The following is a 14,352-nucleotide window of genomic DNA, read 5'->3' as shown; positions in this document are numbered from 1 at the left end:
CGTTTATATCGTAATAAACGTTTATATCGTCTGTACGTTTAATAAACGTTTAATAGTTATTTGAAAACGACTGTTAATAATAATAACGTTTAAACGTTTATTAAACGTTTTAAACGTTTAATAAACGTTTAAAACGTTTAATAAACGTTTAAACGTTTATTACGTTTATTACGTTTATTACGTTTAAACGTAATAAACGTTTAAACGTAATAAACGTTTATTAAACGTTTTAAACGTTATTATTATTAACAGTCGTTTTCACATAACTATTCTCCTTATTAACAAGAAAAAATATTTTTTTATTAATAAGATTTTAGTGGATAATATCCTATTTTCTTTACTGAGTCAGCATTACGAAATAAGTTGGATATTGTTATGTTTATGTGCAAAAGCATTTTTTCTTAGCTCCGTTTATTTCGTATATTTGAGGACATTTTAATTTAAATGAAAGCAAATAAATTTATTAATAAAAATGAAATAATGTTGTCTACATAGTAGCATTCAGTTAGCAGTATATAAAATGAGTGCAAATAGGTGTATTAATTATAGTTAATTAACACCTTTTCCTAACTTTTGCACTTCATATCACTTCCATGGGAAACGTACCATTAATAGAAGAAGTACATAAAACACCCGTGAATACTGGTAATGGGTCCGCACCTGGTCAACAAGCTACAAACGTGTAACATCTAAATAGAGGTGGTTTTTCACTCACAGTTTTCGTGGCAGCTCATTTGCAGATATCCCATATGTTGCGTTGCATTGAATACCCATTAAAACAGATTTTATAAAATGCATTTACGCTATTTTCAGGCAAATAAATACAGAACATTTCGAAACCATTGCATTGTTTGAAGGATCAAGACGATACAAAAGTCTTTTAAGCTATTTATCAACTATAAACCATAGAATAAGTTGGTATTATATTGTATACTATACTCTCCATTCTTTCATATAATATTATTGTTATTTCGTATTTAAGGTGTAATTAACCGAAACGTTTTCAGAAGAAACAGAACATGTCTTCTCCTTTCGCAAGACACCGCTCAACTGAATCAACGAAGAGAAAACAGAATATAGAGAACTCACAACCTGAATAAATAATTTTCACATAATTTAAAAGATTAATTTAATATATCAGAAAATATTTTTCTATCTTCTACATTACCTTAATTATAAAATTCTTCTTGATGTAAAGAAAGTCGGCCATAGAAATGCCAATTGGTATTCCTCGAAATCTTTTCATGAAACCGATTATCTGCATAATAAACAAGCATATTACTGCACAAAATAAAATTATTTCCTTTATAGAAAATTAATAAATATTCTATACGTTAAACTTGAATAAGGGAGAAAACTGGCAAAAGAAAATCTTCCGACGGAAATGAAATCGTCATACAGCTGAAAAAGAAAATTTTCAGTAAAATGAACACAAGCAAGGCATACAAATAAAATACTTACGAGTGAAGTGACTGCAGAAAGTCCCCAAGATATAACGAGAATCCCAGATGTGAATAATATGAAAATCGATGCGATAAGTGTTTTCAATTTATAGTCCATTTCCACAAAGATGGCCGCATATGTTAAAAAACAACCGATGTATACAAAATGTAAATACAAAATAGGGATGAAAACATTCCATGTAACATTTATCATTGCAAACATTTCCCATATTTCTGTATGTTTTACAGAAATATTTTCTAGTTTACGTTTCGTTTCAGGTGTTACATGGTTTAATTCTATCAAATCCGCACTTAGTTTTTTCATTCGCAACCAAACTAATATCACAACTAACACAAAAAGAAAAAAAAGTGATACGATGTGTGCAGCCCAATACATTAATCGTACCGAATGAATAATCGAACAAAGTAGCGCTTCGTAGTCATTACCATTTAATATTTTAATTGTTATAAAATAAACGTTTAAAGCAAAAACAAAGAAAGCCATTGAACAGAACAGAAATACAAATCCTATGAATAAGTAAAACTCAGCTTTGTGCAGTAAATTGTTTTCTTCTTCACAGCTGCTTTGAAGGCAATGAAGATCCAGTTTTCTGCGTTTAAGTATGCTAAATTGTAGAGCAACGTATAGAGCTATAAAGCCATTAACGACTGAAGACAATTGCCTATGATTCTTGTATATGTGTACTGAACAAATGCAATATAGATCATGTCTGAATATTTGAACGAAGAAAAATACAACAATTATCCACAGGAATAATTCTAAAACAGTTGTGTAAATTTTAAATGCAATGGAATTCTTTTTCTGTACTTTAATGCATTCACAGGGTTCAAAAATATCAATCCCAAATACTCTAACAGCAGAAGTAACAGGAGTTAGTTTGTATACCGAGCATGCCTGTTGTTGATACGATTCCAAAGTGGTTTGCATAATGGTTATACTACGTAGATTGTTCTTTACTGAAATCCTTTACAGCTGTTGAAAATATTGGTATATTAAGGCAGATATTTTCGATATAAGTCTTGTTTAAATAAAATCTGAAAGACAGTTAGATATATAAGAAATGTTCGCTACTTACTTTGAATTGGTGATTATCAGTTAATATCAGATCAAAAAATGATTTGTTTAAACAACAACTAATTTCTGCTGCATCCATTAATTGAATCGGAAATATACTCGTTTGTTAATTCTGCGATGTATAAAGTAATATTACAATTGGGTATTAGATTCTATCTGATATCTTATGTATGTTATATAACTAGAAACGAGTTCCTGTTTCAGCAATGAATTGCGTATTAGGAATATAAATTATTTATGTTTGTTTCCGATTATTTTATTCCGACGTATAGCTTTGAATAATTCTGCCTATTTAATAAATCATTAAAATGGAACACCGTTAGGAAGTGTTCATTTTTTAGGAAAAATATAATAAAATTTAAACCTCCGACGTTAATATAGCCGAATTCCATAAGGTACGATTTTTTTCCAATTTTTTGGTCAACAAAGGATAAAAAATTATAAACACATATTTATATTATGACACACATACGGATTAGCATATACCTGTGAAAATCATTCAAACATAGTTTCGTTTCCTTATTTGCATCATTTTGAACTTTAGCAGACAAATCAGAAAGGTAATCCACATTTTTACATGCAACCTGGACCATGTTTCCATCTTGCATGATATCACTCTTCCATCCGTTTTCAATTGATCACAAATTTATTACAGATAAATGCAATTTTACACAACGTTTCACGCGTGATCGCATTCCAAATTATGTTGTAATGCACAGTATGCATGCTAACATTATAAAGAATATGGAAAAATTACACGAGAAGAATATTTACGAAAACTCGAACTTATAAATCTCAATATGTAAAATTGAAATCTGTTTAAAATTGGCATAACATTTGCAAAAATTTAATTTTTTTAGGTATTTGGAACAAATATTACAACATTTTATAGCATTCGCATTGGAGTTAATTATAATAATGATCAACTGAACTAAATAAAAATGATAGAACGCCAAGTGTTTGAATTTATTACACTACATAGTGTTTAAGAATCAATAATAAAAATATTGATAAGATTATCTAAACTTTTTGTTGAAATTTTTATTGGAACACATTGTAAAATTTATATTAGAAAGTTATTTCAGACATTCATAGAAGTTTTCGAGACCATGTATTATATACAAATTAACTGAAAGTTAATTTGTATATAATACATGGTCTCGGAGGTAGTAGCCTCAAAGGAAAGGTCGTCTCCGTAATTTTGTGAACTTTTTTAAAGGATTGCTGATGGTGAAAAACGGCGAAAAGGAAGGACAGACACAAAGTTTTTAACTTTGTTTAAAAGTCGTATTTATATTTTTATGTATTAACTGAAAGTTATTTATTATATTATAAGCGAAAGAAAACTTTATTTCACCGAATGTTTACAATTTACAGGCAATTTCAACATTTCCTTATTTCACTAATAAAAACACTATGTCATTCTTTACTTTCACCATTCACGAAATGAAATCATGCAGCTGAAAATATAATTCTTTCAGAAAATTATACAATCAACACATTATTTATAAAAATTAATAAGTACTAGAAATGAAAATCCAATTTTTTTAAGTTCAACAATGCTAAATTGTAGAGCAATGTAGAGTACTTTACCGTAAACAACTGTAGACAATTGCCTGTGATTATTGTATGTGTATACTGAATCAACGAAATATAGATCCTGTCTCAATATTTGCAGGAAGAAAAGTACAATAATTAGCCGTATGAAATATTCTAAAACAGTGATGTAAATTTTAAGTAGAATAGAATTCTTTTGACTTCGTATAGAGCACTTACAAGATTAAAAAATATCAATGCCAAATACTTTAATAGCAGAAATAACAGGTTAGTTAATGATTAGTGGTGCACCAAAGTGAGCCTTGGGGAGGTTAATACCAGAGTGGCACTTCCCTTTACAAGCTCTGGAAATGATGCCTTCCGGGTAGGACTTTAAGGGAAACTGGCCCCTATTCGGGCGTTACAGACGTGGAGAAAAACCGGAAAACTTTACTTGGCCAGCCCATCCGAGAACGGCGGGAACCCACGACCGAACTCCAAGTGTTTAGCGACAGAACCGCTCGGCCACTGGTGGGCTATAAAATTTTTAAAATATGAAATTTAAGAGATAAAAAATGACTGGTAATTTTTCTGTTATTACTCATTTATCGATGTAGTTATTGTATTGTGCGTACTTTTACATGTAAAAGGTGTTATGACGTTGCTGAGCACTACATTTCGTGGTACTCCGGTTGAACGCCATGCAAGAAACCATTACGAATATGTAAAAATCTAGCAAAGAGTTACCTAACTTTCTCCGCTATTATGAGATATTATTAAAAAAATAACTTTTATATTATTAATTTAATAGTGATAAGTAAAATTTTTTATGCTGTGATTAGTTATATTTTGTTTAAAAATTTTCTATATTTTAAATTATTATAAAATAGCTAAAAGCTTCATTTATAAGATAGCGAGAAAAGTATGGCTTTGCAAGAGTTTTACATTTTTGGACTCGAACCCTGGAAACGTCGAGAAATGAAAAAAAATTCTGGGGTAATTTCTGTATGTATGAATGTTATTGTGTTTGTGGCACGATTTTGTTGCCACTTTTTAAAGCTAACGACTGTGCTTTTTCCCAAAATTTCTGACATTTTGCAGGGAAGTTTGTGTATTAAGAGATTGATGCTATTAAATTTTGGTGGTAAAAGGTCGAGAGGGTGGGAAGATAGTGGGATAGCTGCTGCTGTATTTATATTTAATGCTATTAAATTTCCATTAAAATAATGGATAGTTATGTAAACAGTGTATCGTTTCCATTACATCTTCTGAAACTTTAATTAGGCATTATCAATAAGCTTAATGGTTCATTAATATAAAACAAGCATTACTAAATTTCGTATAGATTAAATTATTTTTCAAAATCAGCATATCACTTGATTACATTAGTTAATTTAATCGATCATATTCTTTATGTCATACATAAATATTTAGATTTATACCAACAGCATTTTAGATACTGTCATAAATTTAGAATTTTCCATCAATTTCGATAATGAATAATAGATAATAAATATTACTAAAGTAAAGCAAACACTCACTCCATTACTTATAGCGAATGGTTCTCTTAAAAGCCAATAAAGTAAATTAGATTTGGAACTGTTAAGATTTTAATTTGATTAATAATAGCTTCTTATCACACATCACAGTACAGTGCATGCTAGCAACAAGCCAGATGTACAGTACTGTACTACAGGAGTTATGTCAAAATCTCTAGTAAAGTCTTTAAAAAGCAATTAAAAATTAGAAGTTTTGATTCTATATTTATTTTTATACGATCAAATACACAAGATTTATGCCTGAAGATTTAACCTGTAAAAGAAGAATCAACTTTCTAAAGGTTAGTGATTGAAATTTTGAAATTTATTCCTACAATGTATGAATAGTTTATCATTACGACGCTTTGTCTAATTCACCATCCTTTCATTTTGTGTTATTATATTATTTATAAAATGCAAAGGACTCGTTATCAGGTAAAGCGCCATTAATACTGCTGGATAAGAAAGCCAATGACGTAGTTCGTTTCAAAAAAAAATGAAAATGTCATTCATTAATTTTGCTTATCCACCCGCATTAAAATTGCTTTACTAGAAAACATGCCGTAAATTTTTTGATTTTTTATATCATAAATCCCATCTAAATTGACTCTACTTTTCATACTAAATACGTGAATAAACAAGAACATTGTGAATTAATTAAACTAGAAAATTTAAGTAATTAAAGCACTTTTGAAAAATAATTTAATCTGTACGAAATTTAGTAATGATTGTTTTATATTAATGAAGCATAATGCTTAATAAAAGTTATATAAGATGTAATGGAAGCAATAGGATGTAAATTTTTAAAATAAAACTCAAGTAGAATTAGAAAAATGTAGCAATAAGTTGCTATCTTTTCCGGCTATTGTGAGATTTGATTTAAAAAATCAAGTTAGAAGTTGCTTAAGTGTTTCTGTTAATAAAAAGAAACTGTTTTAAATTTATTCGAACTTTTACCTTTTCGGCTGTTATATTTATACATAACAGAGGGAATGTATTGTCATGCAAGTTTTTTTTTTACATTTCTGGACCCGGAACCTGGAAACGTCGAGAAATGCAAAAGAATTAGGGAATAATTTCTGTATGTATGGATGTCAGTGTGTGTGGAAGAGCGCTATTTTGTTCACTCTATTTGAAACTTAATAATTCCTGTGCTTGATGTCGAAAAATTTCTGACATTTTGCAAGGAGGTTTCTTTATTAGAGCAATTGATGGTATGAAATTTTGATAATTAAAGGTAGAGAGAGTAAAAAGATAACAAAAATCGTGTGTCGTGTCTCGAGTAGATTCGAACTTAATGACGATTTTACTCGTTATTAGGGTTTACAATTTTTTATAAAGTTCATTCCTACCCCCAAAATTAAGCTTTTTGTTATTTTATAATAGTTAAAAGTATAAAAAAAGTTTTTAAATAAAATATGATAACAAATTGGCACCAAATGTCGCCGGAAAAGTTAAGCAACTCGTTGCTGGAATATTTTTCTAATTTTGTGATTTTTTTCACAGCATTTTACAAAATTTGAAAAACTTCTTTGTGTAACCCCTTTTTTTGCTTTTCAAAAAGAAACGAAGGAAATTTGTTTATTAGAAATGCAGGTGATGATATAAATAACAAACTTATTTAATTATAGTCGTAAATAAAATTTTACTTTCTGAGTGGAATGATATAAGAATTATTTAATAAATCGTGAATAGACAGGTTTTTCGTCTCGAATCAAATAAAATTTAGTTTAGGAAGCAGAAAGTAAATTACACATTATTAAAAAATTTCTTTTTATTGACAGAATATATCAAATTATACAGAGATTGTCAAACATCTATTTTTATTAAAATATATTATACATTTATTTACAGAGAATTGAAATATTATGGAAGAATCTGGAGTTTGTTTGAATTGTTACGCTAGACCATTCGCTTTTATACTGAAAATACTTGGATTTGACATTATACAACAATGTGAAATCGATAAAGCACAAAGTAAATTCTTTCGCGTATATAGCGCTGTTATCATGATAATTTGGTGGGTCTTCGTTATTGGGGCAATTCTTCTTTCAACTGCCGATATAACTATTTGTATCAAATTCTGCGCCGGTTTCATTTATCATTTAAGAGATACTGAAACCACCGTTATCGTTTCTAAAGCATTATTGATAGGATTGTTAATGCTTTTAGCAATTTGTCTAACCATTGCGTTCTTTAGCGAAAAGCTGTCGAGTCGATCCGATCGTAAATATTATGAAGAAGAAAACGTTACTCTAACAGAATTCAGAAATAAGTTATATAAAAGGACAATTATGTCCATTGGCATTGTGAGTATCGTAGTAACTGCTTTGATAACGATATCAATTTTCATCCTACCGATGCCAGAAAATCAAATTAATTACATAATATGCAACATTGTTTATCCGCTAATTTACTTGTGGGTTATTGCATTTGGGCTAAGTGGTTTTTCAACTCTAGTTTTATTTCAGCATTTCTTATTGAAGAGATTTAAGCACATTCACGAATGTTTAAAAAGTTGCAAAGATACCGAAAAATCTGTGAAAATAATATCTTCGGAACAAGAGAAATTTGCAGAATTATGTAGTACTATTCATGAATTTGATAAAGTATTGGGAAAGATGTTTACGGCCATTATTTTGTGCCTTATGCATTGTTTTTCATGTTGCATGTATTATGTCATCTATTTCGAACAAAGTTTTGAAAAAGTAAAGTTTTTCTTATTTGGATTAGTTCTTGAGGCAGGTTTAATTTTTGAAGTTTTTTCAATAGGAGAAATTACTAAATATGTAAGTATAGCATTAAATTATTTTGATATTTCTAAATATATTTAATTAAAATTCATTTTTATTAAAAGAAAGTTGTGGGGTTGTGTATGAATCTCTTAAGTATTATTATAGAAACCCATCTGTGGCTTAGTAAAGTACACAATTCACAGATATTTTATGAGATGCTTTTCATGTTGGTGAAAACCCTGTCGTGAACTGTCGCTAATTATTGAAGGGTTCTCTGGTAATGTGCTTCGCTTGACTACTAGTGACACGTTGTTTTTGTGTTTACTTGTCTAACACTTAATTCAGAAGTTATTCCAAGCGCCTCTTGGGAAGTCTTCTCTATTCTTACAGAATGTCCTTTCGGAAGGCTCCCTCCCCTCTTTGGAAGATTGCTGCGTTGACTGATTTCATCAATCTGATTTTACATTTTTGGCCTGGCCGAAACCGCGATTGGCTTGATAAGGTCCTCTTAATGATCACAGGACGAAAAAGGTAAAGCAAAAAACAAAAGGAAACTAACAATAGCGCACTACCGAATACTATACTCGAATGCAATTGCATTCAGTAATTACTTTTTGTAGGTGAGATAGAACCTAATACAATGTTGGTATGCCATCAACATCAACACAATGTTTTGTCTCAACATAAATAATGTAAATAATAAAATTTTTATATAAGAAAAATTAAATAATAATCATCACTATAATAGACATGTTATTAGAGGGTTTCTCAAAGTTTGCAGTAAAGCCAGGTTTCTTATCTAGCCAAATGTTTTTCTGTTCTTTCTATATGTTTAACACGTGGCGAATTTGTTTTCTTTTTATCAAGTACAACGTGGATTCGGCAGATTCACAACGGAACTGTCGGAGATGAGGGCAAACCATGTTATAATTCCAATGTCCTATAATTGGATGTAACTGATGATTTACCGACTTTTGTTTTAGCGAATATGAGATAACGAGTCGCATTGTTCATCTTGTTGTTATCTTTGTAACATGGTCAGTCCACCGTGTTACAAAGTGAGTTTATGATATCCCGTATACTCTATGATTGTCTGAATTTGTGGCATGACTAAAATCGAGATAAAGAGATACATACAGATAATACTAACGATATTTATATTAAATTATTTCATTTTCTTCATATATAAAACAATAATCAGACATTTGATTTCATTACAATTTATTAAAAAATTCAACGTGTTTCTATTTCAGTCAATGAAACCAATTGACGAATTGTACATATTCAGTTTAGGTAAATATAATTTGGATGTGGTAAATGTATTAAAAGTAAGCATGCTCAGGGGTACATTATTCTTTCTACTTCATAGTAGATTCATGAAATTGACGTGTATTTAAATATTGTTTCAGGTTATTTCGTTCATGAAAAGAATTAATGGAGAATACATTGGATTCCGTTATTTTGGAGCGATTGTGGTGAGAAAAGAGTTCACAATTGAAGTAGGTATTTTTCAGAATTTACTAGAAATATTATCGAAATTGTACGATATTTTTATTACATGAAAACGGATTCCGTAAAAAATTGAAACATGCCTAAACAGAAGAGTTTGCTTTATGAAATTGTATTATAATCAAAAAACATGTCTAATGCGTTTTCTCGTTAAAGAAATTCCCAATATTTTGGGTACCGATTACGTAACATATCTCAAGTAAAGCAGATTATATTTTTTGGTGTAACAGCAACTAAATTCTATATCATGTTTAATTAATGGTGTTATTTTCCAACATGGATGACGGTCATTTCTCAGATATAAGACTACATAATTTATTTGTTTAAGATTGTGCTTTTGTTGTCTGGAAAATAATTGTGACAATATAGGATATCTCACTCCTTTAACTCCTATATCCCTTAACTTACGTTTGTTCGTTAATAAAACCGTAAGCTTATATTAAATAAAAACTGCTAAATAAGAAAATTCTGGTCAGCGCCGTTGCCAGGAGCTCCCGTACATGGAGCACTTTTGGTACGTGCCTTCTATTCGTCTGGATCGCCTATTTTCTAATGCTTTAGTGGGCATCAAATTTTTCGTCAAAGAACAACAGAAAAGTTATGACTTTTAGCCTATTCTGCAAATATAAAAGAAACTAATGAACGATATTTGTCCATTGTTTCATGTAACTATTTTTATATAGTTATTTATTCGTTGTAAGTTGACCAAAATCACATTTCTTGTTTTCAAGGTAAAGATAGTCCGGAGTGCAAACAGCTTCATCTTGTGAGCATAGAGTTTGAAACTTCTTGCATAATCTACCATGCCTTTGTGCTTTCCACTTTTAAAGTCGGCGGATGCCGCTGGCCTTTCTGTTCTGTTTTAAAGAAATTTTACTGTAAATTCTCATTTATAAATAAAAACAATTGCAACTCTTTGATATATCAATATTTATAAATCATTCACAATTAAATCAATAATTTAAGATTTTTATAAGAACGTGCTCTTTAAAATATATGCTATATTCTTTTCCATTATTAATTAATTTAACATTTCATATCGTTGGTCACTAAACGGACCTTTTTACGCCACTTGTTGGTTCGGCCATGTACAGTACACACACAATGAGGCCACCAGAGGGTGGGGGGAAGAGGCCCAACATATCCAGGATAAAAATATCTTGGGATTTCTCACCCGGATTCGATCGTGGATCACCTAGAGCTGTAGGCTTAAGCTTTAATTGCTGATACAATTAAGATATTTAATATCGACAATTTTTATCTTCGAAAATTTGTTTTTACTCTAGAAAAGGTTATGAATAATTATTATTAATTTTTTAAATAAATTTTGTACATTTTTTAATATTAAAACTTAGTAAGGTTGCAGCAATCCATTTACTGTAAAGCACCCAACAAAAGTATTTTAGCATATTATTTATCTCAAGTTAAAGTATAATTTTAATGAAAATATTTATTGTTTAAGTTGAATTCAATTTTAATTTTCACACTTTTTTTATAGTTGTTGAATTCTATTTGGAGCACGTTCTCAACATTATTGCAGTTTCGACAAATCACTCAAGATTCTTATAAATCCAGGATTTGTAACAAAACCATATTTGATAAACTCATAGAATAAGTTATGGTAAAATAAAATATCATGTTCAATAAGTTTTAAAAATGCATCAAACTTACCTTCACCGTGTAACAATCACCACCAGTTGGTATCACCAGTAACAATAGTAGTATTACCAGTTATAATCTAAAAGAATTAGTCGTTCGAGATACCAGTGTACCATTTTTCTTAAATGTTATTGCACGTTATCCATTATGTTACAAAAATAATTGTATTAACTTTGTTAGGTTTATGTAACAGTGTGATTTTCATTAAATTATTACATTTTTTTAAAAATAATATTTATTGAAATTCGGTTATTACGAGGGGGCTTCAAAAAGTTCGTGGAAAAAAGAAAAAAGAAATAATGATTTCACTTATGATTATCCACCTTTCTCTCTGCAATTGCAATTAATTAAAACAACACACCTGAATTTTTGCCGAGCGTAAAATTCTTTTATTTCAAACGTTTTCAACCTATTTATTATAGACTATCCTCAGGCTTACGATTATCGTTCCAAAATAGAACGTAACGTTTTTCGAATAAGTTTCATTTTTAAATTTAAAGATTTAGAATAATTGTGAATATGAAAAAATAAATAAATACAATAAATAAATAACAGTAAAAATAAAATAAAATAAAACATAAATAATAAATAATTCAGACCGGTGGTGGAAAAATGTAACGCATCAACATATATACAGGAGAAGCGCTTAAAAAAGTACATTTATGAAGAGCTCGAGGAAAATAGTTATGTGGCTAATGATCCAAATAAGGTGATAAAAGAATTACAAGACACAGCTTTAATGAACGATGAAATAGGGACAGTGATGGATTTTGAAAGTCTATACCCATCCGTGAATCTAACATCGTGTTTCAATGCACTCATCGAATTTATGGTCCAACACAATCCAATGTTATCGACATACTCGGAGGACTTAAATAATCTAACAGACTTGATGTGTTACTAAACCTTTTTTTGGATTCAGCAGAGTGACATACAAACAAAAGAAAGGTGTCCCAATGGGAAGTCCCATGTCAGGACTCCTTTGCGAACTAGTAATACGTAAACTGGAAAATGAAATCCCCAAAACTAGAACAGAAAAACGATACTCATCTCCGTTTTTTGGACTTTGATATAAAATTTAAACAATGAAACGTACAAACAGCGGTGTATTTAAAACTCACGCATATAAGTACAAGTTATCAGCATTTAAGGCACTCATTAAAAGAGCGTTCTTATATTGCACCAACGTTCAAGACCGTCTTACGGAGATTGGTAGAATTAAAAGAATTGCAACAAATTTACGCTACAAAATCGCCACAATTGATGGCCTGGTCAAAAGTTACAGATGGCATAAAGGCAAAAAAAAAATACTAAAGTAGATGCAATTAACAAATTTACATACAATAAGCATTATAGGAGGAGTGATGAATGAATTGAGTACTTATAAAAATGCAAAAATGGTATATAAAAGAGCATCCAACATTTACAGCTTACTAAGGAATGATAAACATAGAGTAAAAATGCAAGAGAAAGCTGTAGTGTGTAAAATACTACTTAAAAATCAACAATTTAAAATGGGATGAGGCAAAAATCATTAAAACAGTCCAATTCCCAACCATTGTATTAGAAATGGAAAAGTTGGAAATATATAAAAGTAAAATAAAAAACCGTTGCCTAAATGCCAAGGATGCTAATGCGCTTCCAACAGCATGGAAGTAGAACATGATAGAAAAAAGCATGGGAATTAAAAACCCTTAAAACTTTTAATAGTTATACTTAGCCTTGTGTACGGTGTTTATTTATTTACGCCGTTTTATTTTATTTTATTTTGACTGTTATTTATTTATTTTTTCATATACACAATTATTCTAAATCTTTAAAAATGAAACTTATTCGAAAAACGTTATGTTCTATTTTGGAACGATAATCGTAAGCCTGAGGATAGCGTATAATAAACCAAGGTCTATATAAGAAGGTCAGGACACGCTCCCGTGATTCTATGCGGCAGCGGCCATTTTGGGACTTATCGATAGACTACACTTAACACGTAGTTCCTGCATGAATCGACTATTATTACGTATATAAGTACTCAAACCTTTAAGCAATGGGCTATTATGTGGCGCAAATTGTAAAAATAAATCTACAGACGTTCGATTGTTTAGATTTCCTGCAAATAAGCAGAGGAAAGCAAAATTTATGTAAAGTTCGTAACAAGTGGTTTAAACGAGTGGATACTGTTCGTGTCCATGGACGAACTATACATGGAAATTTATAAATGACATTGGCAATCCAGATATAAAACAGATGTAATTTTTTCGTTTTTCTATTTGATGATAAAATAATTAAACATATAACTGTTTTAATATGACCATATTGTATTTAAAAATAAAATTATGACGATGGTATTGACTTATACTCTCAATATTTATTAATAAAACATTGCAAAAAATTTAGTTTAATAGTAATTTATACTTAATTCGATTTAAATAAAATTTACATTAATTTTATTGGTAAAATTTTTATTTTAAAAGAAGTGACGGAAATCTAAATATATCTAATTCTTATAATCTAGAGATTCTATAATATTTAATTGATTTTATTTATATCTAATTTTTTCATTCGCGTAGCAATAATTATTTGCCACTGATCATTCATATCTTTTATCCTGAACATTTAAAAACAGATTTTATTTAATTAAAGTAAAATTGACTATTTAATTGTAAAAAAGAAAATTTTAGCATTATTTTGCTATGGCAACAAATATTCATATTTTGTTTGAATATATTGTATTCTATTCAAGTATTATTTGTCAGTTTATTGTCAAATAATTTAATTTAAAATTTTATATTTGGAATTTTTTGAAAGCTATTTATAAATTAAAAATATATCTACACATC

At 29.5% G+C, this 14,352-nt stretch overlaps 1 protein-coding gene across 1 annotated transcript in view; it reads left to right on the top strand.

Annotated features, from left to right (window-relative positions):
* The first annotated feature begins 7,621 nt into the window (after positions 1 to 7,621).
* Positions 7,622 to 14,352, top strand: part of LOC111637756 (cytochrome P450 4p1-like) — a 22,497-nt gene continuing 15,766 nt past the window's right edge. The window contains exons 1-4 of the mRNA XM_023383319.1: positions 7,622 to 7,921; positions 8,099 to 8,221; positions 9,601 to 9,660; positions 9,757 to 9,850. Of these exons, the coding sequence (XP_023239087.1) occupies positions 7,622 to 7,921; positions 8,099 to 8,221; positions 9,601 to 9,660; positions 9,757 to 9,850 (577 nt within the window). The remainder of the gene's footprint in view (positions 7,922 to 8,098; positions 8,222 to 9,600; positions 9,661 to 9,756; positions 9,851 to 14,352) is intronic.

Source organism: Centruroides sculpturatus, unplaced genomic scaffold, assembly GCF_000671375.1.
Source record: "Centruroides sculpturatus isolate CEXI.00-Female unplaced genomic scaffold, Cexi_2.0 scaffold1145, whole genome shotgun sequence".
Taxonomy (NCBI): domain Eukaryota; kingdom Metazoa; phylum Arthropoda; class Arachnida; order Scorpiones; family Buthidae; genus Centruroides; species Centruroides sculpturatus.
The sequence above is the reverse complement of the archived record's forward strand: the minus strand, read 5'-3'. Positions and strand labels throughout refer to the sequence as shown.